This window comes from Falco peregrinus, chromosome 6 (genome assembly GCF_023634155.1).
Source record: "Falco peregrinus isolate bFalPer1 chromosome 6, bFalPer1.pri, whole genome shotgun sequence".
Taxonomy (NCBI): domain Eukaryota; kingdom Metazoa; phylum Chordata; class Aves; order Falconiformes; family Falconidae; genus Falco; species Falco peregrinus.
In genome coordinates, this window is record NC_073726.1 from 20551589 (window position 1) to 20577648 (window position 26060).

A 26060-nucleotide genomic window follows, 5' to 3' on the forward strand; every position below is an offset into this window, starting at 1 on the left:
AACACTAACCATGCACTGACCTCTGGGATATGTATGGACCATAGACTTTCCCTGCAGAATAAATACCATATAATTCAAGTAAACTGCCATAAGACTATGTAACTTTTTTTTAAAAAAAAAATCCTAGTGTGATGAAATCCTAGCAATGCAGTAAATTAGAAGAATACAATTCACAGAGACTGAAAGAAATTTTAGGAGGCTGTTCTGCCCAAGAAGAGAAGCACACCAGAAGGAAAAAAAAAGAAAAAAAATGGTTTTAGGGTCTGAACAATATAGTTACACACTGGCTTAAAAGTTATTTGCAATATACACCATAAAGACAGCTGCAAGAGTAGCTTTAATTCACCTATTCATATATCAACAGTAAAACCTCTGAAAGACTTCAGTCACAAGACAAAAGCAGAAGCAGAGATGACCTTTCACATCCATGTGGGCAAGAAATGTTTCTGAAACTAAACCCCAGAGATTGCTTCCTACCCAGCCCTACTGAAGGCATGACTCAGGTGCAGAACTACAGCGTAAATGACCTTGCATAAAGTGAGAGGCTTCAGTTCTAAAGCTCTGCTGCTTTGCCATATTTACGGCAAGTACTGGAAACGATATGTTACTGAAGAGCACTGCAGGAAAGGATAACACTACATACAGTAAGAAAGCCTTATACTTCACAGAACAGACTGATCATCCACTTTACTGACAAACACCTACAAATGAAATTAGATATGGTTGTATTCTTCAGTCTTTTTTTTCATCTATTCTGAAAAAACAAAACAAAACAAAAACCCCAAAAACCCCCACCAAAACAAAACAAAAAACAGGGACAGAGCTGGTTGAGAATGGGTATGCAGAAAGGCCAGGGAAAGCAATCTGGCCCTTTGCAGACTGCATTGGGCAGTTCAGAAATGCTCTCATTTGCAGAGTCAGGGGTAGGGCAGGAACAGGCAAGGAAATGCATTTCAGATCATTTATACTGCAGTCAACTCCCTGAAAATCCCAAAACAGGGCAATGCATAGATTATTTCCTGTTTGGGGATATATTCAGAATCATAAACCACTCTGAAAGCATCTCCAGGAAAGCCGTTATGGTACTACGTCTCTGAGTAAAGCAGCATTTTATATAATCTGAGGAAAGCAAACCTACATATTAATATCCCAACCACCTAATGATAATTGTATACACTTCCCAGAATGCCTCCTTTCCCCCATATACAAATTGAATATTCAAGAAAATTTTGTAATTATGATATTTACTGATCTCAGCCATACTTAGATTAAGGGTTCATTTGGTCATTTACCTCAGCTGGTATATGAGTAAGCAGTAGATCAGAACCACAAAGGATACACTTATCAGCCCACTGTCTTTATTTTTTTTTTTTTTTTTTTTTTTTACTTGAAAAATATCACTCAAAGGTTTTGGTGATTTAGCTATCAGGTCTAAATATAATATTTTCATAAGATTTAGTAAGTACTCCATTCAGGATTCTTGATATGTGCCTACTTTCACCTTCAATCAATCACATGAAAACATCAAATTTAGTCATTCACTTTGGTTTGTACCACTTAAAAATCTCAATGTGACCCACACGTTTCAAAGTGACATCAAAACTCTCGTACAACATTGCTAACCGCAATTGGGCAACAAAGAGCTCACTGAAAATCACTACTTGAACATTCTATAAACACGTTCAGTTTTTGGAGCTGCTTTCATTTACCAATAAACAATTACACTGCATTCACTGCAATTGTTGCCACTTTTGCATTTGATATTAGTAGGAAATGTCCTGAAGGAAGAAATTTTCCATTAAATTGGTGAATCACTAGCTTTAGGGCTGAATTCTGATCTTTGATGTGGCATAAACTTAGTCTCCATTGGGAGACTTCAAGCGCTGCTCTTTTGTGCAAATTTGCCTTCAAGGTAGGATTCTCTGCATTAAGAACATCCTCATCTTTTTTAGGACACTGACAAGTACAGTTATCACTCTTGCCATTATTATTTCATAACTCTGTTTCACAGGTAGGAGATAGCTTTGAGGCAGTTATATATTTCATTATCATGTATTTTTCATTGCAGCCTTGAACGTATATTCATTTGGGAGAAGACTTGCACAAATTTGAATAAAGGAATAGAAATCTGACACCTAGGTTTTTTTAATGGAAATAGTAACACACACACAAAAAAAAAAAAAAAAAAAAAAAAAAAAAGGGCAAGAAGCCCTGCTCCCTGTGGCAACAGATCATTATAATTTCAATAAGAAGCTCAAAGGAATGCCTTTTTTCCCTACGGGTTGGACTCAAACTTGCCTATAATGCCTTGAAATGGAAAGACCTGACATGTTTCCCAGTGATATTTGGTAAAAGGCACACATTCCTCAGTGAAAAATGCAAAAAGTCTTGCTACTAAAACAGACAATGTCAATCATGCCCTCACTATCAGTTCCAATGCTCATTTTCCAAACAATGGCATCCAAGTCACACTGAAATTGGAACACTGGATTCCAGACATGAGAGAGGTAAGTGCACAGCAAAAACATTGGAGTACACATTTTCTTAAAAGACCTAGAAGTCAAGGTACCATGAAATTACAATAAATAAGAACAGTAAGTCCTCTTGTATAAAAAGGGTGAACAAGAGATGCAAGAAAAAACACACTTTTCCTTCTCCTCCCCATATACTAAAAATAAGATGCTTTCTGCTATCTTATAACAGGAATTTTCTACATCTTCACTGCAGCAAGTATATATTTTAACCATAAAAGTTTTTCTTGTTATACACTGCAGTGTGAGAGATACAACTACTCGAAGCATAATTAAATTTGTCACATAAAAGATAAAAAACGAATCTACAATTTAAAGGCAATTCATTTTCAAACCTATCAATTCAAATGAAATTTTGCCAACATATGTACTGAAGTAAGTATGTTGTATGATATCTAAAACATAGCAACTTCAAAGGTTAAGATATCTGAATATATTATATACTTGAGAAACACAGGACAGAGGCTTGGAATACTCTCAGGAATCAAAACGTGCAACAAGCAGGAAGCATTTTCTGAAAACACAAATAGGTTAGGACTTCTATGGGAATCTAATTTTTCCCCCTTCATTTCACAAAATTTTAAATGCGTTATAGACTTAATTATTAATGCCATGTACTATGGGCCAGTACCAAAAGGTGTAGGTTAATATTCAAGATATATTTAAATTAAAATGATTTTTTATTTAAGAAAAAATATAATATAGCTGAAAATATGACATTTATTACAGATTAGAAATTAGTGTTCTAATGAAACTTCTCTAAGGCTTTAATAATGTTCCCTCTATAGGTGTGTCAACAGTCCTTCTTTAACAGTCTTTCATAAAGTAAGATAAAATTCATGCTAGCACAAGTGTTCTTTCCCCCTTATAGCTTAGTTCAGTCTAGTAGCAAAATACCCTAGAAAAATGTCACCCCTGTTGTCACAAATTAAAAAAAAAAAAAAAAAAAAAAAAAAGAAAGGCTGGAATCAGGCATTCATTTGTATAGCTAATACCCAATAAGGGGGGGGGGGGGGGGGGGGGGCAAGAAGGAAGAAACAAAACCTCAGTAAAATGTTGCATTGTCAAGAATCAGAATAACTGGCACAGGTGCAGCCTAAGTCAAAGAGTTCAATTTCAAAATATCTCCATCTAACATAAGGCAACTAATATTTCAGTCTATTATACAAATTTAGCCATTAGCCCATATTGGTACCATGATTCTCCAAGAACGTAGAAAATATCCTCTAAAAGAAGTGTGAACTGGTGTTTTCCAGTGAAATTTTCCCATTTCCAATTCTACCACACACCATCAGGAGATGTGACATTAAACAGAAAATATGAGAACTAGGTATGTAAATACATGTAAATATTATTTAATCTGATATCTGCAATATCGTGGCCTGCTGAAAAACCCTAGTAGGTTCAGAAGAAGAAGAAAATAATCTTAAAAAAATAGCTGTAAATTACACACACGAAAAGCAGCAACAATAAAAATAATCCCTAAAGAGACCTGCTAAATACAAAAGCTACTTGTTCATGTCAACTTGAGTGCAGGGGTGTACAAATCACAGTTATTGTCAAGTTATCTAACTAAACTTTCCAATCTCTATGAAACACACTTTGCCCACTTACTCATCACAAATGAGAATAGCTGGGGCAAATTCTTTATGACTCATTTTAACAATTTTTTTTTTTTTTCATCTTCGAAGTAAAGAACAAAGAGAAGATAAAACGAAACACTGCACATCATAACTGTGATTGTAACATCACAGGTAACTATGTGAAATGGATGCAATGTCAAACCATATTGGTTGTCGTACAATGAAAGCAGAGGGAGTAAGAGCACCACACTACTTTAGATAAAGAAGTTAGCTGGAAACTATTGCTAGGCTGCCCTACTGCAAAAGTAGACTACGTCTTCTCCAGCCTAGCACTTAAGCTCATCCTAAATTATTTGAGACTAATTTCTCACTGGAAATGCCTATCCTTCACTGTCTATGAAATGCCAAAAAATTAGTAGCTTCAGCTCAGGATGCTTTGAAATCCACCTGTAGCTAAAACCAGATTGTGGGACATTGATTTTGTTATTTGTATTCTGGCATCCAGAGCCAATCGAAGCACTGAGATAGAACTCTTTTTACACACGCAGATACAAGGGAGATTTCTAAAGGTGTGTATTATCAGAATAACATTTAAAAGACCTTCCAAAACCAGAGGAAATTTGTATCTGCTGGATGACACATAATAGGTAAAGCAATCCCTGCCCCAGCTTTCTCAGGGCTGGTCTTTACAATCAGTCTCACTTTTCAGCCCAGCAACTGGCAGGTGTTGGACTTGCAGAACCCGGCATCACCATTCCAGTCTCTAGAAAAGTCTCTTTATACCTTTGAGACTTGATCCCTGGAGGACCCCATCTGCCCTGCCCCAGCTCCAAACCTTCCTCCCAACTAACAATGTTCAGGTGCAATCTCCCCCCTTAAGGGCTCTACCTGACCCAACAGGCAGCAGCTCGGACACTGTCTTATAAATAAAACTCTTCTTTTCTGCTGGCCAGCTATAAAATACCTTCAATACTACACTTGTTTGCTGAATAAATCTTATCATTCTGCCATTTTTCTATGTATGTAATGAGGAAAAAGCCAGAAAATTCCTGAATTCTTCTGGCAGCAGGAGAAAAAAATTCAGCGTGTCTTTGATCAAATCTAGAGTAGCTTCAGACTTGGTTTCAAGTAAACCTGGGATAATTCACTATCAGGTTTTCTTTCACTAAATTAATCATAGCTGCAAATCACAGCCAGTTTAAGCCAATTTTGCAACACCTGATACCATAAATAGCAGAACTGTACATGTGACTCCTGGATAACAATTCTGTTCTCTGGTGCTTCTGCCCAGCATTTAATTTGGCCATATATTCATATTGAAAAATAATAAGAAAAAGTTTGGGGAGTGGGAATTATTTTTGTCTTCTAAAAAGCATAGGATGTGTACTTTCTGAATGAAGCAAGTGGCAGGATGTGTCCTGTATGAAAATTTTTTTCAGCTCTCCATTTTAAAATGGGAGATGGATTCAGCAGATGGAAAGGGAACAGGTTATAGCTTAGCAGGCAAAAGATTATTACAATCAATTCCTATGTTCTCCATCTATGCATTCCACCTGATATGCCCACAACTGTTGTATATATAAAACCCACCAGGATTTTTTTTAAATTATGTTTAAATTTACACCTAATCATCCTTTCTTAGTTTTACAACATTTTTCAGCTTGATGTAGATATATATTTTTTCATCATTACTATTTACAAAAAAACCTCCTCAATAGCTGCATTTATACTGCAGTTTTAAACTCAGAAAGCACTAATGTTTCACATATTATTCCAAAATAGCAAGGCAACACTGAATTAGGAATACTACTATGTGGCAAAAACAGTTTATCAGTCTTAAAAGATTTCTCCCTGCAATTTTTATAAAATAATAAAAAATGTTGTCGTATTTAAACCAGCCATAGGCATGCTCCAGATTGCTTCCCTTTTTCCCCCCACACACACACTGACCCTAATTAGTCACAGAGTGTATTCACATTTTGTGCAGGTACTTACTCTGCAAAAAGACCCATAACTTCCACAGCTTTAATGTTAATTAAGTAAAATCCAATAAAAAATTCTATTATCACTTAATACATGATCAATAACTGCACAAGAAGTACTGCTCTGTTAGTCGTGACTGCAATCCAACATGGGACTGCACAAAGGGAATCTCTAATAAATCACTTGTGTTAACCGGGGACACTACTTTTACCACCAGATGCAACTGGCTGGTCCCAATTAAAGCCTAATGAGTAAAAGCTGCAAACTTCCAGTGGGGTGTGGCTTGTTTCATTTTAAAGAAACATTTATTTGTTCATTTGTAATACTTAAGTCCTTTCCATTCAAGCACTGAAAAAAATCAGTCTTCCTTTCTTTAGGCTGTTGTACCTTGTGCAGGAAGGAGTTTATAAAACTTCGACAGGAAACTACACTTTAAAAAAGTAGAAAAGGAGCAAGATGCAAAGAGAAGATGAGAGAAACATTAAGGAAGAATGAAAACTAAGCCATTGAGCAATTCATTGCATAGTGGAGAGATGGATTACCTGAACACATGGAAACACTAAAAATAGATTTAGAAATAATCTATAAAAGAGATGTGGAATCAATAGAAATAAAATGGAGATCAGTACAAAAAAAGAGGAAAGAACTGAACTGTAAAGCAAAAATTACTATAAACAGGGTGGGGTACAAAGGACAAGAAAAGAAAACAGGCAAAGGCATATTAAAATTTATGGGAAAGGGCATCTGAATGTGGTACCACTCAGTTGTCCAATAAAAGCACCGCAGCATTTGTCCAAATACTATACAAATTCTTGACACCTGCAAATTAAAGTGCGTGACACAGACTCCAATATATCAAACTGAAAGGGTTCTAGGAGAAAGGACAGTGAATGAAAACCTGAGAGACAGGTATTAAATTACAAGTTTGGCCATTATCTTCCTACGAGAGATGAAAAATGGGAATATAATGCCTCCTACCTTGTTGTGAGGATAAAACTCATTAATTATCATGAAGTGTTCACACATTACATACAGTGCTGGGGGGGGCAATAAGCAAGTAGAATCTAATTGCTGTTGTAGGATAAAGAGTACAAAAAGATATATTACTGATTGATGGACTAAGGGGTTACAAATTGATTGTTTTATCCGAAAGGCTGAGAAATCCAAAGGCCAAAGAACAATTGATATTCACGTGCCTTTTTTTTAAAAAAAAAGTCCAAGCAAACACAGTCATTAGATTCAAAAAGGCCCATAAAGATGACAGATGAAAAATGAGAGGGAAGGAACTCCTGAACACAGCACATAAAGAAGGAAATAAAACTATACTGCAGCATATTAACATACACCAGAAAAAATACACAGAATTTAAGTTAGAAGATTGTTCTTCCGATAAAGCTATAATTTTAAAAGGATGAGTGGAGACAAATAAGATCTGGCAGGCAGGACCTGTGAGATTAATTACTTCTAATTCTTCAACATCTAAAGGTTAAGATCTAAAAAGGTCTGTTATAGGAACCTGGTCACCAGAGAGAAACACACTCCTAGAAGTGATTCTGCTGACCTTAGACGCCTATCTCAGATTAAACCGAACAACTCTCTAGAGATATGCACAGTGACTCACTTAGATATCTAATTTTTAAAAAATACATTACTGCTACTAATTATTCCTACTTACACTGAAAAACAAATATAACATCATGTCCTGGGATTAAATGAAGGCTCACAGCAAAGAAAAAAAAATATGAATGTTAGAGACAACAAAGAATGGATGGCAAAAGCAGTTTTACTAGGCAGTGCTTTAAGGATGATTCTATTAGGATCTCTCTTTAATTAAAAAGATGCCACCCAGCTACTCTCAAGTATTTTTTCAGGCAGGACTGGGGAGAAGTGTCTGTGGTGTTTGCATACATACTTGAGACCTGGATGTAGATTTTCTCAGAAAAATTCAGATCACTGACCATTTTATGCTTACTGCTTTTTCTTTCAGGTTAGATTACTGATCACAGTGAACAGACACTAATACAGCTATTTCCACACTTAATGTGCTTTATCAAAGAGTATTTAACTGATTATTACCACCTTAATGAGATGCAAATAATCCATAAGCATACCCAGAGCTTTTTATTCCCAACAAAGTGCTACAATTTGAATAATTTTTCTTTTCTTGGATTCCTAATCTGCTTTATCTAATCATCCTCAACTTTCCTGATGAAGGAAGAGAATTCTTACATTTCAAATTTTTAAAGAAATATTTGCATAATAATTTTAACACTAAAAAACTCAAGACACAGAAGAGCTTTTTTTAGGAGGTGAATGTTAGTGATTCCTGAAATACAGGGCCTTTTAAAGAGATATAAATCTGCATGTATAAATTACATCTCTAAAATAATTGGGCTTTCTCTATATTATAAATACAATTTATTTTTATTAATAATTAATACTGATATTGCAGCTGAAGGAGGATAATGTTTAGCATCATTATGAAACATTCACCTTTTCTAAATAGTAAGAATTATAGAATCATTCAAGTTGGAAAAGATCTGTAAGATCATCAAGTCAAACCATTAACCTAGGACAGCCAAGTCTACCATCGAACCATGTCCCCACATGTCACATCTCCATGTCTTTGAAATACCTCCAGGAACGGTGACTCAATAAGTATCCTGGGCAGCCTGTTCCAATGCTTTACAGCCCTTTTGGGGAAGAAATTTTTCCTAATGTCCAATCTAAACCTCCCCTGGCACAACTTGAGGCTGCTTCCTCTTGTTCTGTAGTCTGTTACTTGGGAGAAGAGATGGACACCCACCTTGCTGCAACCTCCTTTCAGGTAGTTGTAGAGACTGATAAGGTCTCCCTGACCCTCCTTTTCTCCAGGCTAAACAACCCCAGATCCCTCAGCCGCTCCTCACTGGACTTTCTCTCTAGACCTTTCACCAGCTTCATTGCTCTTCTTTGCATGTGAGGAGGCAGAAATTGAGTATGTATCTGTAGGCTGAACAAATCCAGCCCTTAGCAAATATGCTAAACCAATTTATCAGTGGCTGAGATATCTGAGACTGACCTCTCTTTTCATGGTGTAATTGGAACTCAGGGGAAACTTGTTAATGGTATCTCCTTAAGTGAAAACATTTGTTCTGATCAGCTAGCCAAGAAATCTTAAATGATTAACAGAAAGCACACGCTCTCAAACAACCAGAGTTTATAAATACTGTACTTTCTAGGTATCTTTTCCCTTTGTATTGTTTTCTAAACTTAGAATTTAATAAAGAGATTAAAAGCAAAAAAAATAAATCACAAAACCTCCTTTTTTTTTTTTTCCTTCTCCCTCTTTAGCTTTTGTTTTGAGGACTGTTATGAGGGAAATATAAATACCTACTTCAACAAATATAGCCCTAAAAACATACTGCCAAGTCAAACAGAACCACAGCCTCTATGCTATATTTTTATATTTCACACAGTCTAGACAGCACAGATCTGCAAAACATTTTAGCCCCACTAAGCTGAAATTTGTAGGGCTTAAGATTTGTCATTGTGATTCAAAACATTTCAAAATAATCTAAGCTGGTGTTGGGTTTTGTTATTGCACTCTGTTTTGCTGATGCCATGTTACAGTGCAACTTGACTTTTAACAGATTGGCCTTGACCCACAAGGATCTATTCTTAACTTGACAATAGAGGTTATTATAAACTTCATTCCAAGAGTTCAAAAAGACATAAAAACTAATAAAACTGAAACAGAAATACAAATAGGACACCTGGTGGTATAAAGGGGGGGGGGGGGGGCTTGTTTTTTGTGGGGGCGTGTCTGAGGAAAGTCAGAAAATGAGAGTAAACTCTGGAATGGTATTTCCTTTCCTGCCTTGCCTAACAGACTTGGAATTATGTTTTATAAGCAGTCACTTCCAAGACCTTTCCCAAGATTATTATTTAATCATAAGAGATACAGCAGGGTCTTCTACTTCACACCATAATCTACCATCGCTATATGGTACATTTACATTAAAAATCCAACAGTTAAGCTTTCTAAATCTGTTTCCAGAAGTGATTAGCACCTGCAGTCCTAGTGAATTTAATAAGAAAAGACCAATGTATTTCAAATTTAGGTTACTTTTAATGAATTTTACTGAAAACATGCACATTTTAAAACTCAGCACAGTAGAATTTGTTGCATCACAACTCCAATACCCGTAACTCTATATAAGCATATCAAATAGTTCTGCTTGACATGATCTATGTACCTTCTTTAATTGCCTTACAGCAGAAGCATCAATTACAATAGTAATGCCATCAATCTCTAAAGATTACTTGATTAAAAAGTGCAAATGAAGCATGCTGGCAATTCTAATTAATGTATTTACAAATTTTTTTTCTATGGTTTTATAAATTAAAGCTGTAATGAAGACAAGCAGTTGTATTATCTCAAGTGAAGGTGAGGATAACTTGTCTTCTCCCTAGAAGACATTAAGATTTCTAATAGTTAAAGCTAGCCAGGAAACTTCAAGACGAGTTTTAGTAGAAACAGGAACTGAAATATCATACATTTTGTCTAAATATTGGGACTGGATTTTCAATTTCCCCAAAGCTTATTACATTCATAGGGGTTATCAGAAAGGGCATGAGAATAGTTACTCAGCAATATTTTACATTTGCTTTCCTTTCATGTAAAAAACATGTAAAAAATTTCTTACAAAGAATACAGAACAAGATCATGTGAGCGTGGAAAACAGGGCCAAAAGATGGTTCCTTCAAAGAAAACTATTTACATTTATCATTTTGATTCTCCAGTCCTGTAATTATGATTTTATTATATTTCAAAAAGGGAATGATGATGCTGTCTGGATCTTTTTTCTCCCAGTATATTCCCTGCCTGATCAGTAACTCAGACTGTATGAGGGAAGGCAGACTGAGAATTAGAACATAAAATATTATCTAACTCTTGAAACTTTTGAAGACATTTCTAAGTTTCTTGGTTTATTGCTTCCACAAAATATTTAAATGATAGTCTTAGAGTTTCATTAATATTTTCAATCCCTTAATTTTCTGAGTTTACAGGTAATGAAACAAAAAGAAACATATTACTTTTACTTACATCATTCTGATCATCTTTTGCGTTGTAATAGATTATATCATTATTCTGTAAGAGAAACAAAAGTAATTGTTAGTTTGAAAGTAGAAAATAAAGTTTGCTAGCAATTTTTATTAATATCCATTTTAAAATAAAGCCACGTTTATTTATACATTCTCTTTGAAATATGATGGAATCAGACCTTTGTTGCTCTCTTGTTGCGTGTAATATTTCACATGCTTGTGTTTAACTTCATTCATTTAATGCTTCCCTGATAAGCAATGTAAGTCACTGAAAAAGCCAGCTAGAAAAATATAGACAACGCTGGGCAAAATCCAAAGCTCATAAAAGACTTTTGTAAACTGTTTCTTTTACAGACATTTGACTTCTTCACTCCGCTGTTATGTGATTTATGCACCATGACGTCTAGCAGGCAATAGATACAACACATGGGCACTGCTAAGTGGGTTAAGTATTTCTTGCACACACATTTATTGTTATGTTCATCTCCCACGGTGAAAATAAAGTCTGGGAAAATACATCACTGGAGAGTCTGACTGTTGCATAGAGCGGATCCTGGCAGCTCCGTGGAACCACTGTATGATGTAATTCAAGCAAAGCAATGAAGGAGAAGATTACTAGTTTCCATGAAAAAATCAGTCAGAAGCTCCACACAGTGCAATGTCTACAGCTGTTTGAAAACATAGGAAATCTATGGAATATGGTTTTGCTCTCTCGTGACATATTTATGAACCATTTAAAGCCTTAAAGATTAAGGCTCACTGTAGCAGCTTTCCACTAAATAGAATTGATGTAATGTGCCCTATACAATTTTGAATGAAAGTAAGCAATTTTTGTGTGCTTTTCTATATGAAAGCCAAATATGTACATAGTATTTTTAAGTCCCATTACAGATTTTGAATAAAGAAAGAGAAAAAGTTACATTTCTCCATGTCCAGAACCTTGTTTAAAAGAGGCAATTGGCAGTTAACCTCCAAAAATAGCCTTAATTTATAGTTTCAGTTCTGTTTACAGTAATAACTTTGGATTTATGTTTCTAAATAAAAAGTGGACCAGAAAAAATGTTTTTCTGTTATAGATTCCAACAGAAAGGATTGATTTCAGTAATCTTTTTTCAAGTGGGTAAGCCAACAACAATTACTAGTTGCACTAAAAAAGTACCATGACATGTGCTACAAGGTAATGCAGTTCATCTTTATAAATCATCGTTTTCCTTACTCCATAAATAATGACATCATTCATTCTATCCTTTTTAACCTTTTTGAGATCCTAACATGAAATATATTACAGATGAGCTAAGTGCCACTTTGAGGTAAATGCTATTAACACAGAATCATAGAATCATTGAATCGTTTAGGTCAGAAAAGACCTTTAAAATCATTCAGTCCAATTGTTAACCCAGCACTGCCAAGTCCACCACTGAACCATGTCCCTAAGTGCCATATCTACATGTCTCTTAAATACCTCCAGGGATGGTGACTCAACCACTTCCTGGGGCAGCCTGTTCCAACACTTAACAGCCCTTTCAGTGAAGAATTTTTTCCTAGTATCGGATCTAAACCTCCCCTGGCACAACTTGAGGCTGTTTCCTGTTGTGCTGTCGCTTGTTACTTGGGAGAAGAGGCTGACCGCCACCTCACTGCAGCCTCCTTTCAAGTAGTTGCAGAAAGCAAGTTATCCCCCAAGCATGCTTTTCTCCAGGCTAAACAATCCCAGATCCCTCTGCCGCTCCTCATAAGACTTGTGCTCTAGACCCTTCACCAGTTTCATTGCCCTTCTCTAGACATGCTCCAGCACCTCAATGTCTTTCTTGCAGTGAGAGGCCCAAAACTGAACACAGTAAGTTGAAGTCCCCCACAAGAACAAGGACTACCGATTGTGAGACTTCTCCCAGCTGTGTACATAGTATTTCAGCTGCCTCTTCATCCTGGTTGGGCGGTCTATAACAGGCTCCTACCAGGATATCTGCCTTGTTGACTTTCCCTTGGTTCTTACCCATAAACTCTCAGCCCTATCATCACCATTATTAAGCTGTAGAGAATCAAAACACTCCCCAACATTCAGGGCTACCCCACCACCTGTCCTTCCTTGCCTATCCCTTCTGAAGAGTTTATAGCCATCCATTGCAGCACTCCAGTTGTGCAAGTCATCCCACCACGTTTTCATGATGGCACAATTCTATTAGGCCTTCTTTTGTATTGACTCTTATTTAGATATCAGCCTATTTCTCCACCTCCTCCCCATTTCTCAGGTTTACCATAACAGTATATGTTGTCATAGAATCATTTAATGTGTAGGATTTAAACACTGTCCTCTAAGTATACACCTTTGTTCAACTAGTTAAAGAAAATTATTCTTTGTTGTCACAACTATGTTTTCCCCTGTCTTTTATGTTCATATTTATTTGTTTAAATTGGTCAAAGCTGGCATAGCTTTGCTATCTACTTCTGCTGGACTAAACAGTATTTTTTAAATTACCTATTAAAGAATTATGTTTCAGAAACACGATACATTTACAAGTTAATTAAAATAGCTGCCCACCCCACCCAACCCCAGTGAATTAGGTATTTTCTTAGGCTATTTATATCTTGTAGTTCATTACCCTGCCTGGAAATATTACCTATTTAATGCATAAACTAACACTGACATTGGTCATAGCTCACTACTCTTAATATAGAAAATATGAGATAGACATCCCTACAACACACTGAATGCTGTACAGTTCACAAATTAGATTTACGGATCAGTTAGATCTTTAGAGGACAATTTTTCATAATTTAACCACTTCTAGATGACAAGAATAAATTGCTTTGTTGCTGGTTCTCGAGTCAGTAGTTTAGTTATTTATTAACTTCTTGACACAGAATTTGAATCTTCCCATTGTTACACACTTCTGCCACCAGGTAATACTGCACACTTATTCAGCAAGCCTAAGATACAATGTAAATATCCTAGAAATTTACTTTTGTTCTTCATCCAGTAATGCTATGAGAAAGAGGGGCAAATACTGTTACTTCTGTTCATGAATGAAGGGATTTAGTAAGACAGTTCTGAAGATGAATTTATGGAAGAATGCCTTTAGGAGACCATATGCACAAATTAGAAACTTTAGCATAGCATCAGTATACAAGTTTACAAAATTTACAGTTGGAAATTTGAAGGGTAATTTTCACTGTCATTAATTTCCCTTTCAAAGCAACAGTTTCAGTACCTGACAAGGACAGTCCAGGTCATAAACATTTTATTTGTGACTCTTACTATTTTCTTTTATTCTATCCTAATAATCTTTTGTTGTTGTTCCGCACTTTCATTAATATTATTTCCTGCTGAAGTTAGATTGTTCCATTGTCTCTATATTGCTTTTTATTTCATTTGTACTTTGTTTCCCACTTTGGGTATAAAACAATTCCAATGAGAAACACTACATATTGGGTAGTATTAATGGCTTCCTAAATTTTACCACACAAAATCCAAAGTTTCTGGTCTCTGTGAGGTTTGTAGCTGGAGATTTAAAGAAAAACACAGATTCATCAAACTGAAGAAAAGCATGGGAAAATGCAGTCTTTTAGAATATCTGCAGAGGAAATTTGGATTCACACCAACACCAACACTTGTATTTTGATTCTCTATGGAGCAAGTTTATAGACACAGTCTATTGATTCAACTAGTTAAATGCCTAATCTCAGTTCATGATTATGTGAATGGAGCTGAAACTGGCTTGTCATCACAGGAAATAATACTTTTTTTCTACCAAATTCTTTTAAGAACAACACAAAGGGATTGCATTGCAACAAGACATACCTGACTCTACAGATAATTATGTAAAGTAACTAGTAATAATATATGTTTGTAATTTTGTTGGTAAAAGCTGTACATTCTCCTTTACCCAGTGACAAAGATGAAAACTCTTTGTCATCACTGCCACGTAATGGCTTCTGTAGGAAAACTTGCTCTGTATCTCCTATGCTACAATTCCAAGAATTTCCATGAAATATGCACCCCATTAACTGGTCAAACCTCTTTTTCAGTGGAAACTTTGTATATGTGAATTTTGAAGTATCTGCTTTTCCACAAGAGATGTTTGTATTTCATTCAGGAAAGAAAAAAAAACCCAAAACCTGGAGATCTTAGGATCTTAACAAACATTCAGCACTATCTATTCAGAAATGCTGTTTTCACTGAAGCTGTGATTAAGATTATTTATGCCCTCAGGTATGTACATAAGGATTCCTAGAGACTCTGTGTAACCTAGATCCTGTGATGTGGCCCAAAATGGTGTTAGGCACACAGGGGAGATTGAAGGCCTGAAATTAATTCTAGAACTATGTGAGACACTATAATGAACTACCTGAAAATAAATAAATTATATTAAAAAATAGGGTGAGAGGGAAAAACCAGTTTTCTGCAGCTTTTCATATATGAAGAAATTAATGTAATATGTTCAGACAGACATCACAAATACCATTTTTTTCTAAAAGTAGCAGTTCCAAAACAATTGTAAATAAAGAAGACAATGAACTCCCTCAGAAAGGAAAACAGAAGACTTTTTAAAGGTCTCCATACTTGAAACATTTTTTTTCAATGAACCACTGGCGGCAAACCTAAAAGTAGTATAGTAGATTATACTGCAAATATATATTACTGAAAAATATGATTATTTGAATTTCGGTTTAAAATAGCATACTTCCCATGACCTCTAAGTATATTATACAAAATGTGTTAAGGCATCCAAGAGGCAACATATAAAAGCTCCTTTATATTGCAGTTGACCTTCTAGTAGTGATACCTAAGAGGATTATTTTGTTCTGCAGGTAATGAGGTAGAGTAAGAAATCAAAAAATGAGAAAAAAACAAGCCATATTACAAATATATGTCTGATTTTGACTGTTAAGTTTAAAAATAAGTTCTTAGAAATACAGATACAAATTTGGAGAACATTTTAAAATCATATCAATCCCACACATTTTTTAAAACACATAGAACACTAATGAAAGAACTGGGAGTTCTGTTGCTCAGCATGCAGCAATAAAAATACTAATAATACCGAATAATTTCATATTTCATAAACATACTGGATGAAATTAGTGTCAATGCCTATAAATGCTAAAAAAAAATTTCATTAACTGTTGTAAAATCTATCTGCATTAATTTTAAAAAACATTTTCTTGTATCTTCTTGGATAAAGATGTGCATTAAAAAAAGTCCACTCTAATACCTTTAGGTTAATTAAGGTTTAAACCCAACCTAATAAATCCTATGACAAATAAACCAGGTAGTTTTAGTTTAATCCCTTATACAGCCTGACATGCAGTTTAAGGCACAATCAGACTCTTCAGAAAAGAAAGCTAAATATGGCCTACCACAAATTAAAAATGACAGCTATTTCTAAAAAGAGTAACTTTAGGGAATGAAAGTCTGCAAATAGGGGAAAAAAGGAAAGAATGTCAAGTATTAACAACCTCTTTTGTTATAGCTTTGTAATTTTACGTAAAGTGAAATGGCACAGGTAAAATAAGGGGATTACCAGGTAATAACTTTATTTTTTCCCTTCAATATCCATGATTAGAAATACTGATTTACCTTCTGGCTTTAAAGTGAACACAAAGTCAGGCAATATAGTAAATTAGTTGCAATTACTTTGAACGTGGGCTTTAAGAAATGGATTATAAAGTGCATTTCCAACAGGATCTTGAAATAGGACTTAGAAACAAGATCTTTTAAAAATCGAAGTATTTTTAATTAAAAAAATTACAAATATCAAACAGTTCAATAACATCCCAGTCTAGATATATTTCCCCATATTACCCATAATATGGGGAAATGCATCACTTGGGTTAGACATTTTTCCCCAAAACATAATCTGATCAAAGAACTACTTTCTCAGAATATTAAATTATATACACTAATTAAATCTTCCAGATGTGCACCGTAATTTATGATAAGCCTTTTTCATCAGATCTGTGTAAAGCATTTTTCTCAAGATTCTACTGAGACTAATAATTGGAATGAAAAGATGAAGGTGAAGATTACGGGACATAACATAAAGGGGAATTAAAGGTACTGCATACTCTTTGTCATGGAATACAGTTTCTTTTAAAAGGTGAGAAAGATCAACTCATTCAGCATCCATTTACAGGTTATTCCTTCACTGAAATTATCAATTTGGAAACCTTCAAATTTATTGACAGTTTTCATGAGATGGTCACTTGTCCATTCACAGATGCATCAGGGTGATAAACGAGTAATATATTAATCATCTGTAAGCTATACAGGGGGACTAAAACATAAACCCTCATATAAACAGATAATTTATCAGACAAGTAATGTACAGATACAGATTCCAGAAAAATATACACTATAAAAAAAAAAAAAAAATGCATTTTCAAGCCCTTGACATCAGTTCTGTGGGGTTTTGATCCAAAGATTGCAGTGCTGACAGTGGACAGAATTGAGGTATTAATTGAGTTAAAAACTGAGATCGTGAAAAAGTTCATTGAAATCTGAACTTGGAAGAACCTAAACCTCTGGAAGTACTTGAGTTTCAAACATTAATATTCTCTAGGTATCTTAATATCTTATTTCTATAAGGACCTTTACAGAACCTGAGGCTTCACATCTCACAGAAATTTAGACCCTGCTTCATACCTTCACAGTCAGGACCCATAAACTGAAGCCTCTCACCCCTGTAACTTGAGGTGATTCCCATTATTGAATACATCATTCTTTTCAATATGTAATAATCAATGACATCCAAATACATTAGGTCAATTAAGTCACAATTAGTAAATGGAATGGACACTTGCTCTGCTATTATCTCCTCTTCCCCTTTCTTTCCTTTCTTCTGACCACGTGAATAGTATAGTTTACAGGGCAGGAGTTTCCTATTTAGAAAAATTACTATGAACGTTATTCTGAACTCTGAATTCTGCATTAGAGCATACCATATAGCAAAACCAGTATTTGCTTCCTTTAATTTGACTGATGATATATTTTGTGAAATACATTTGACAGAAGTGGTCCGGTTAAAACTTTGAAACCTATACAGTGAAAATAAAACTGAAAAAATTAAACCCACAATGTTTGTGAAGAAATATATTAAGATAGCATGTATTTAAAAAATGCAAAATCTATTTAAATGCAGATCCTGTATTCAATGAACTCTTGTTGAAAGGTAAGTTATTTTACCAAATCATGGTATATTTGATGGTTTATGGAAGGCACAATATGAAAATACTTGTAACAGTAAATATGTGTTACAAATAGGAGATCATACATTATGCTATTATAGCTTTTGAATACTTAACAGCTCACAGGAGCATCACGTCCTTGCCTTGATCAAGAGCCAAGTGCAACGAGCCATGGCCAAAGGCACAAGGCTTTGTGTACACACAGCAGTGCAAACAAGGTGTGAATTTAATGAGCCTTGGTACAGACTGCACATCAGTGAATGACAAGGAACACCTGAAATGCTGGAAAAACATAATTTTAGGGACTGACTTGACTGGTATCCTGTGACACTTTCCTATAAACCCCCCAGTAACAGACACTGTAGGGAAACACTGCCACGTGGATGTCTGACATGCCAGGAAAGTCAGGCATCAAGGTGGAACCAGCCCGCATTGGTGGCAAACCACTGCCCGGAGCCCAGAACTGAGACTGGCCAGAGCAAGCATCCCACGTACCCCAGGCTGGGTTCTGCCAACTCATTGGCACTGTGACCAGTGCAGGTCTCAGCTAACGTTGTGCATGGTTGTGTGTGTGTGTGCAAAGGTTGCGCTGCCACAGCCCATCCATCACTCAGTCCACTTAATAACATGACCTTCACAGCGACATGTTATCTCGTGTTTTTTTCCTCACTGTGACAACATCCAATTACATGCTGATTTTAACCATGCCTGATTTAATTTGTCTTGTGCAAATTACAATTAGTAAAGCTGAGTAAGAAGGTTTTTATACCATGTTCAAAGCTCAGGAGAAAACCCTGCTATTTTATACAGAGTAAAAAGAGTTGGGGTTTTCTTTTATTTTCTCCTCCCAGTGTCCATATTATGCTACATTATACATTACTTAGAAAAACCAGAAGTAGTTAAAAGCATTAAGTTTGCATGCACAGCCTCAAAAAGGATAAAATATACTAGAAAGAGTACTCCTGCCTTCAAATCTCTAGAACTGTTCATAGAAACTGTAAAGAATAGGAAAAAAATTTCCATGTCAAATAGAACTCATCAATTTTCAGCTAATTTTCACCGTAAGATTGTTACAAGAAACTGCCATTGGATTACTTAAGCTGTCAGAATGATACTTAACTTCCTGAAAAAGATTAAGAATGCATTTTAAGTACTAACTGCAATTTGACTGTAGAATGAAAAAACAAAAGCGGTTGAATGAATCAGTTTAAATGTAATTCAGCCCACAAGGTGATGAGAAATACCTGTCAGACAACCTGAATCAGATTTGTCTGTTCTTCTGAAATAACACAACCCATTCCATTAATAATTTCTGCATAAAGACATACTATATACTTAATGGCCAGTGATCAGCAGACAATCTTTGTTGGACATGCAGATAATTAGTAACACAGCAATGGAATTTTGTTAATTTGCCTACTGGTAAGGATAGTCTTTGTCTTAATGAATTGTTTTTAACGCTAGGGATTTTATATTATGTTTTTAGTGCAACTAGTGGACTAAACAAATCAAATGTCGCAACCAATTAAGTTGCTGGGGCTTTTTAACTGAATTATCAAAGGCCAAATACTTCATGCAGGAAGGAAGAACTAGTGGTTGAAGATTTAATAATGCAAAACCATATTGATACTACACTCTGGTATAGTTGATTATAACACAGAATTACTGTTTCAATTAGTCAAACTGAAAAATTCTCCTCAAGGTTAATATTTTGATGTACAGTAAAACCACAAGCATCACTATGCAAGACTATATGCAAACATTAACCATGTACTAAAATACAGCTACAATTCAGCACATCATACTGACATGGGGACAGATGCCAAAAGAACATAATTTTAAACTTCTAGCCTTTCAGAATTCTGCTGCAACATTCCTGCAGTGGAATACTTTATTCTTGTTATAGTCATCAATCATTTTCATATTGGTACGACATTTGGTGAATGGAAACTTGTACATACCTAGAAAATGGAAAATTAACTTTCAAGCTGGTACCGTCTTCAAACCTACCAAGACTAATTTAAATGGAAGACTTAGTACTTAGGAAAAACGTTGTTAGAGTATATTCCTCTTTCTAATAAATACTGGACATGTTAATATAAGGTTCTCTGTACCTAAGACTATCAAGCTATCTGTTCCCACTTGGCTATGCAGCCTTTTACCTTCTGTTACTGCTCAGTTTTCCTGACAAAACAGATACCAATAGTAACAGGTACAGAAGAGTACTTTAATTAAACATAAACATCTTAGAAAATAATTAGACATGTCTATAAAGAACCATTCTGTTCATTTTTTAGAAAAGAGGTAAGTTTAGTAAGGCGAGTACCACAAGTCTACAAGCACTTGGGAAGAAGTATCAGGGCACCCATTAGTAGCAGGACTTACGTGTCAAAGCTATTAGAATTTATATTTTTTAATTTATTTTCAGCAGATGAAAAGTTGTCTGCATTGAGCAGATGGAGAAATCTGTCATTTCTGAAAATTTAATTTCCCCCACAGACTTTAATGGGAGAAAAGAAAAACAGGCTTTCTATCAGGAAATTTCTGTTTTTCTGGCAGTCTGCAATCTATTTGTGTGGGTTTGTTTTGGATTTCTCTCAAATAAAAAGTACCAATTAATTTTAGAAACATTGTGCTTTATTTGTTTTCTTCCATCCTATGTGTACCCAGCAGCTAAACTACCAGCCAGGAGCTCCACATGTAAGGTAGGACTATGGAGAATAACTCTTGGGATAGGAAATTCATTCCATCTTTGAATGGCATTATTCAGTAGAACAGCTCTATATGACAAAAATAAGGCTAAAGGCATTAACAAAGCTTCAGCTCCAAATTTCTACATTGAGGATTCAAAGGACCAGTGGCAGGATCCCTGATGCAAACCGTATCACTAGTAACCAGCGGGGCAGGATAAGAAGCTCTTGCTCTTATATCATCCCCATTATTTTAAGAGTCAATTACTTGATTGTCTAGACCTGCATCCATTTGAAAACAGTCCTGAAGGTTTTAATCTTATTTACCAAAATTTTTAAATTACTATTTTGCAATTGCAAACATTGTGGATGGTTTATTTTTGAAGAAAAATATGATATAGAAGTAGCATAGCAAATACCATCCACTTTGCACCCAACTCACTTCACACTATGTTCCCAAGACTTTTTCAAATAATTTTATTTCAGTCTGAGCCAAAATTTGTTGAAGTCAATCAAACAGACTCTGGAACAAGCCCAGTATTGGACATATGTTTTATATTATGAATAGGAAGTCACATAATATTACTACAGTCCCAATGGACACAAACAGCAAAAATCAATATACACTCCCATTCAAGTAGAAGAAAAATATATAATATGCATCTGGCCTATCCTAGCAGGGGGATAACAAACTGTAATGATTCAAAAAGTTATTCTCTCTTTCTCCTACCAGCCAAACGTCCCTCATTATTCTTACTGTCTCCCCAAAGAATAAAAAAAAAAATCTAGGATTTTATGTATTTGCATGTGTCAAAATTGAACAGGAAAGAAAACGAAAAGGAGACTCTTCTGGACTTACTGTGTTTAAAAAAATGGCTACATATATAAAGAGATACAAATAACCATCTTCCATATTCTTCTTCCAGTCATCTAAGTCGAAAGCAAAGTAGTCAGGGACAGCCCTGAGACAAAAAAAATCTTTTAAATCCTTTTTAATTTTGGTAAATACAGTCTTTCAAAGGGTTCAGGAAACCACTAACCTTCTCATCACAGTAACTTCCTCAAAGTATAAGCATCTGTGAATAGCTTCTTTTCATATGGCAAAATGCAATCCATTACAAAGGAGATTTCCAGGTGGGAAAATGAAATTAATTTGTTAGCAGCTAATTAACCTCTATATCACACTATCTAATCTGTTTAATTAAAGCAGCAAAGTATGTTTATTTTAATTCATTCAGCATTGCTTTCTATAGCTGATAAAAGGACATAAAAATAAAATAATAAAGAAAAAATGTCTAATCTGATTGCTTATTATCTAGATTGTAAATACTTGGACTAGTATAGTACAGGAGCCTAGTTAAAAAATTTGGACATGAGCTTAAATCAAATTCATAGGAAATTGGCATTCTGAATTCATACTTATGTAAGCGCTAGGATGCAATGAACTAGGCTACATCTTTTGCACGATCATAACTGAACATTGAAAACATGCCAGTTCTCCATCTCCAAAAAATCCGCAAAAAATCTTTCAGGAAATTATGTTTCACTAAGTAATGGGTAAACCTGTAATACAATTTGTCCCAAAGAAAATTAGTTTACATTTGTCACATTGCTATTCTATTAATTATAGCCAACAAATAGGATCATGTTTAGGAATGTTTCAATTAGCAGTTACAAAATATTTACAAGGAATTAAAATTTAGGCATATAACACTACAGCGGAGTAAAAACTCAAAGAGTACAGCTTCTCAGTGATCCATAATGGTGACTGAAGACACAAGGAATATTCCAAGGCTTCTTAAACCCAGCTGTGCACAGAGGTCAGTAGTTCCTAGGATATTTCTCTGGACCTTCATCATCTCAAACTCCAGAACTTAGAACCTGAGGATAAATGCTCATGCCTGTATTTAAAATGACATTTCTATCACTTTTTGCATGCAAATTCATATTCATATTAATTTAGCCCACATTTGGAGTCAGTCAGAAGCTTATAAAACTAATTAGTGCTGAGCAGAGCCACAAGTAATGAAAAATGCTGATAGATCACAACAGTAGATGAGGACATTCAGTGAAGAAACCTTGACTCACTGCTTATGTTTTTATCAGACAACAGCCAGGTAAGGTAAAATGTATAAAGAACAGACTACACAAAAGTGAACTACACAAGCCATGACTGCCAGTATTACACAAGTACATTTATACTCTCCTAATCCCTCTGACTTTGTAATGTTTTAAGCAATTGTTGGCCATAAGTAAATGAATTATAACTTTTCTATTTCAGTAATTATGAACAAATATATAAAATGCAAAGCACGTTCTTAATGAGCGTTTTTTTTTGCTTTTGGCAATAAAATGGAAACTATCATCCTATAAACAAGGTTATTCTCCCTTCCAGTTCCACACTTGTACTCTCAAAATAACCTAAATGTATCCAACGTAAGTCTAAAAAACTTGCTCACAAGCAATGTCATGAAGCATGCACTGAAGCTATGGAAATCCATTGGTACAATAGGTCAGATACAAAAAGCCCAGATTTTTAGACTAGAATGCCTTCCTTGAACTTTTATTCAAAGTTTGCACACTGAGTTTTAAATCCATCATTTACGCTCATACTTCCTTGGGAACTGCACAACAGTTAATGACATTAAATCAACAAATAATATGAGGGGAAAAAAATAGTTCATGGGCTTTTGTAGACTGTTACAGGAATATTGAATTATCAGTGCTGGTAATTATTTTTAAACTTGACCAGGAACCACCATGTGATCTTAAAGACTATGAAGGCAAGGAATTTAAACCCAAAAGCAGAATTTGCTTATAAATATGGCCATTTTAGCAAGAAATTAAGTTTAAAAATAAAAAGCAACCACATTATTTCAGTATATGTTTGGGTCCAAACAAATTAATTTGAATTTGTGGTTCAATCCCTTCAATATTTTATTAAGCTAATGAATATAATATATAGCAATCTATATATAATATACATTAATAAAATGTAAAAATACTTTCCCTACTGAAATGACACCAAACAAAACCAAATAAGCATTATCAAAACAATGCTTCTTTCATCCTCCTCTTTACATTTTCACAGAAAACTGAGATTTAATTCTGATAAACATTGAAACGTCAATTAGTACAAAATATGTGTCTTCATCTTACTTTATAAAAAATGCTTTGAAATGAAAGATGAAAATGTGTAATTCAATTTTGTATTTACATACACACATTTGCTTTGAGAATATATCCAATGGTTGAAAGAATTCCACAGAAACAGAAATTTCCTCCTCTATTTAATTTTCTTCTCTATTTCTCTCTTCACAAAGAAATCATACATGGAAAGGAATATATTACACAAAGTCACTGCAACTAAATTCTAAGCAAAAATACCCAGACAACATTAGTTTTTTTAAGAATCTCACTGGAACAGAAAAAATGTCTACATTTTGCATAGTTTTCCTTAAACTGCAGCTGTAGAAGGTTTTATATATCTTTCTATCCTCTTCCATATGTAAAAACTAAAATACAAAGTGATTATAAATAGTATTTCTGCAGGAAAATTAAACACACTTTTTATTAAGCACACACTTTTCTTTTTTCTTAGTATTAAAATACTCTGTAACACAAGATTAATGAGTTTTCATATATAAATGCTTAAAGTCTGATCCAAACTTTGGATCACATCTTACACAGCTGAGACTGACCTGCGAAGTTAATGATATCAAATAATTTTTTTAAAGCATTTGATTTCTTTCCCTGTCTGTATCAATTCTTTGTTTGGTTTACTCAATCACTTAAAGTGTGTCCGCAAAAAAATAAAGTTACAACATACAAAAAAGTAATTGCTATAACATATCTTATACAATTTGCATGAAAATTAAAAAGAAACACCAAATCTCTTCATTTCCTCCTAAATGTGAAAAGTACCTTTCCAAAAGGTAATAAAGTTCAAAATATGTCAGGCCATGTCTTCTTTTCAGACAGCTTTGGTTCATGCACATGAAAAATACGTCTGGCATATTGGCTGTTAATTATTTTAATGGGCCTCTTAGAAAGACAAGTGTTACCTACTTTGTTAAGAATTTGTTTTAAATAATTTTGCTAGATCTCTAATGTCTTAGAAGGCAAGTAACTGTGGACAGCAGTTAGCAGGCTTTAAGAAATATCCCATGCTCACGTAATTAATAAAGAACAGAAGGAATCATAATTTAATTATTCAGCTTTGACTTCCGTTTTGTGCATGTCTTGCACTCCATCACTGCAATAAAGTAAATGTACATGAGTACACCTTTTTTCAGAAATAGTTCAGTAGCATGAGACAATCCAGCAGCTGGAAAATGTCATTCATTTTACTATTTAACATAAAATGATGAAGATTTTTCCAATTAATCACTACAAGCAAAAGGACTATATAAAAATAATTAAATTATAATTACTTTTCTACTTAATTATTGGATATGCTACACTGGTATGCTGGAATTCATGCAGAAGAGTAGTAAGATTTAAAAAGCTGTAACAATATCTTGCTGTTATGTTTTCATTCTCTATCTTAAGAACCGCACTAAATGAAAAGGTATTTGTGTTTCTTCCACAGATAGCAACAGGGGTTTTCACTTGCCATGTATCTGGTGCTCATGCCACAAACTGCAAAGAAATACAGAGACACAAACTTCTGAATAAGCTGGTTCAGATATGAGAGCAGGCTAAGGTGCTTGGATGAGCATTTGCACTGATGTGACCACAACCTGTTCAGTTTCAGGGAATCCCACACATCTCTTGACAGCAAACTCTGCAATTTAAAAAGATTTCATATTCTTTTTTTTTTTTTTATACATAGTGAAAGAGTACGACTTCTTTTCAGCACCCAGACCTCTCATTTTCTAGAGCCAGTAGAGGGGATCTTTTTTTGGTTTGCTTTTTTCCTTTGTACTGTGAAACACAGGTAAATAGGACCCAAACAAGTGTTCTTTGAAAACAGAGAACAAACAAAAATAAAGGAAACC

The 26060-nt window shown here is 34.7% G+C and overlaps 1 protein-coding gene across 11 annotated transcripts in view; it reads right to left on the reverse strand.

The window, feature by feature from the left end:
• CACNA2D1 (calcium voltage-gated channel auxiliary subunit alpha2delta 1) overlaps positions 1-26060 on the reverse strand; it is a 433534-nt gene that overhangs the window by 191422 nt on the left and 216052 nt on the right. For all 11 annotated transcript variants that reach the window (XR_003557130.2, XR_008747812.1, XM_055808421.1 and 8 more), the window contains exon 5: positions 11187-11231. Coding sequence is in view for 9 of the 11 variants with exons in the window: in XM_055808421.1 (XP_055664396.1) it covers positions 11187-11231 (45 nt within the window). In the remaining 2 variants the exon portion in view is untranslated. The remainder of the gene's footprint in view (positions 1-11186; positions 11232-26060) is intronic.